At 66.4% G+C, this 3,182-nt stretch overlaps 1 protein-coding gene across 1 annotated transcript in view; it reads left to right on the forward strand.

The window, feature by feature from the left end:
* Nucleotides 1-907: 907 nt before the first annotated feature.
* Nucleotides 908-3,182, forward strand: part of ANKRD33B (ankyrin repeat domain 33B) — an 85,851-nt gene continuing 83,576 nt past the window's right edge. The window contains exon 1 of the mRNA XM_007456444.1: nt 908-1,261. Within this exon, the coding sequence (XP_007456506.1) occupies nt 908-1,261 (354 nt within the window). The remainder of the gene's footprint in view (nt 1,262-3,182) is intronic.

Here is a 3,182-nt window from a genome sequence, read left to right on the forward strand (position 1 = left end):
CCTGAAAGCCACGGCTGGTCCGGGTTCTGAGTGACCTGGGGACTCCGCGAATCCTCCCCCCGCGCCCCACGCCCCGCCCCAGGTTGGGACAACCCCGTGGCAGCACGGAGCTCCCAGTTCAGAGGGGCACCGGGGTGGACACCACCTCCCACGCATCCACTTGTCCTCCGTGCCCAGTGAGCCCCGGGATGCCCGGGTCTGAAGCCGGGAGTGAAGTTGGCCCCGGAGCCCAGACTCCTGGGAAGATGCAAAAACGGGCTCTGTGCCTCGGACGCTGAGAAACTTCCCCCACCCCAGCCCGGAGGCCTGACGCCCTGGGCGGCTCCGGGCCTCGGGGATCTGGGCGTTCCCGACTCCAGGGCAGGCTCAGGCCGCGGCGTCCTTCGACCCCTACCTTCGCCCACATCCCCGGGGCCGCCGGAGGGGAGGGGCGGGGCCGCCCGCCACAAGGGAGTTCGGGTTCTGTAGGTATTGCTTCTGGTTCTCCCGCGCGTGCATTTCTCCGCTCCACGGCAAAGCAGCCGGGTGCGCTGTCGCCGCGGGGCAGAGGAGCCGCTGCTTCGCTCTTAACTTTTGCCAGGATCGGGCCTGCGGGCTCGGGACCCGGGGCGCGCGCCTCCTCCTGCGCGGCCGCCCCGCCCGCCCCCCGCCGGGTCCCCGCCCCCGCCAGCCGGCCGCGCTCAGAAAGCCCCAGCGGCTCCGCCCACCCCTTAGGGGCTTTCTTCAGCCTCCAGCGACTGGAGTCCTGGAGCGCAGCCGCCGGGCGCGCGTTTCCGCCGAGCTGGGGCGCGCAGAGCATTGCTTTTTCGGGGCCGCCGGAGACAAGAGGCGGTGACCTCGGTGCGCGCCCCGCGTCCCCGGCTCCTGGCCACCTCCCCGGCCCCCGGCCCGCGCCCCGGCCGCCAGCATGGTGCTGCGGGCCGGGCCCGGGCCGGAGGGCGGCGGGGCGCGCCGCGTGTCCCCGCAGTCGCCGTCCCCACCCCGGGACGCGCAGGCCGGGGAGGACCCAGCTGACTTCGAGGAGTACGAGGACTTCTCGAGTCTGTCCGACACCCGCAGCATCGCCTCGGACGACTCCTTCTACCCTTTTGGAGGCGAGGAGGAGTACAGCTCCGTGAGCGCGGAGAGCGTCCCGGAGGCCGTCCCGGAGGCGGCGACCCTCCTGCGCGCCGCCTGCGCCAACGATGTGGGGCTGCTGAGGGCGCTGGTGCGGCGGGGGCCCAGCGCCGAGGAGGTGCAGGAGATCGACCGCAACGGCCGGGTAAGCGGGCGTCCCCGCAGGTTTCGGGTGCCCTCCGCGTACCTCCTATTGCCCGCGCCACCCGGATCCTGACTCTGTCCAGCGCCCGCGGTGAACCCTTTTCCTCGCTCTCTGGGCGTGGGGGCACGTGTGGAGCCCTGGGTGGCCTGCCCATCCCGGGCTGGGGTGGGGCGGCACGATTGATCTGCCTGAGGTCACATCGCTGCGGGGGCCGCCGCTAGTCCCGCGTGCTCACCGCAGCCCCCTTTCATTTCCCGCCCCCGGAGTCCTCTTACTCCCGCCTGGGGCCCGCGCCGGGATCCGGGTTGGAAGGCTCTCGCTGGTTCCCTTCACCCTCGATCCCCTCTGACCGTCACCCTTGCTCGCCTGCCGGGGAGAGCCCTTCTGCCCAGAGCCCCACCTGCCCCCAGTCCTCGGCCCTCGCGCTGTCCCTGCACTTTCCCTTCCACGCCCGAGCGCGGATCGGCTTGTTCCTGCCCCCCTGGTTCGGAGTTTCCTCTGGGACCCCTGCTTACCCGTACCCCTCCCCGCTCCCACTCCCGGCCGCTCCTGGTGACCCACGCGGTGACCTGCCAGCGTGATGTCCGACTTGGCTCTCTGCACGGTCACCGCGGAGAGCCAGGCTCCAGGGAGGGCCGCGGAGGGGCGCGCGCCCAGCAGGTAAGGCAGGCGGGCGTGGAGGCGGGGAGAGGCACGGGGTACGCATCAGTCAGGGCGAGACTCAGAGACGATGAGAAACACTTAGAAAAAGTTGGCTTGAGAGGAACTGGCTCTCACAACACAACCCACCAAAGCAGCTGGAGGGAAGAACCGCAGGGTGCGCAGGGTGCCCACGGTGGCCAAGTGCCCGTGGTCTGTGCTGTGTGCATAGTGGCAGAGATCTCACCTGGTTGTCACATTTCCCGGTCCCCGGGGGATCCGCAGCCTCAGCCTGGCACAGATCGGGAGGGAAAGTGCTTTTGTTCAGGAGCCCACGCCTGATAAGAAAGATGTGCATTTCCTTGGGAACTGGTGGGACCCTGTGCCTTTGGTTTATCTCAGGGGGCCGGCTGGTTCGCCCCTGACTGTGGTCTGGGCCCGGTTTAGGCAGACAGGAGCCCTTAGGCAGACAGGAGCCCCGGGGGAGGGTCATTTTCTGCTGCTACACGTATGGTCTAACTTGACACAGCATTTGAACTTGGGGAAGGTTCTACACTTGGTGTGATGTGTCAGGTGGTGCCGGCCCTGAGGCCCCTAGGGCTGGGGGAGCTAACCTGGGGTCTTCGTGGACAGATGACCCTGGTGGTGTTGGGACATCCGGCAATGACTGCACCTCAGCCCTCCCTCTGGTGGCCAGGCAGTGGGTGCTGTTTCTGCAGGCTCTGCTTTCACTTTTACTAAGGTGACTTTTCACAAACAGATGCTTATGTGAGACCTCACTTTCCTGAAGCAGGTACCCAGGGCTGCTTTAAAGGAAGCCCGATAAGCATCAGGAAGAACACTGGTGGGGTAGGTCTCTCCCGGGTTTCGGGCAGCCTGGGGTCTCCAGTAGGCAGGGGTGGGCCTGGCTCACCCAGCCCCCACTCTGAGGCTCCACTGGGCTGGGCTTTGTTTTTTCCTTTGGGGCCAAAAAATAAAAGTTGGAAAACAGCTGCATTGGAGACCACTGAGAACAGCGTAAACCATCCCCAAGGGGCTTGGGTCTGACGGACTGAGTTTCTGGGCCACTTTGAAAGCCCCTCCCTCAGTGCAGAGTCAGAGGAGGCTGGCTCCATCCTCTGAGCGCCCCTCTGCCTCAGTTTACCCGTTGTGATGTAGGGCTGACAACAGCTCCAACCTCCTGGGGTTGTGAGCATGAGATGCCCTAACACGAAGCACTCTGACATGGCTGTGTTTACTGTCTTGTCCTGTTTTTCACTCACCTACCTTCTTGCTCGGAAGA

Source organism: Lipotes vexillifer, unplaced genomic scaffold (assembly GCF_000442215.2).
Source record: "Lipotes vexillifer unplaced genomic scaffold, Lipotes_vexillifer_v1.1 scaffold458, whole genome shotgun sequence".
Classification (NCBI taxonomy): Eukaryota; Metazoa; Chordata; class Mammalia; order Artiodactyla; family Lipotidae; genus Lipotes; species Lipotes vexillifer.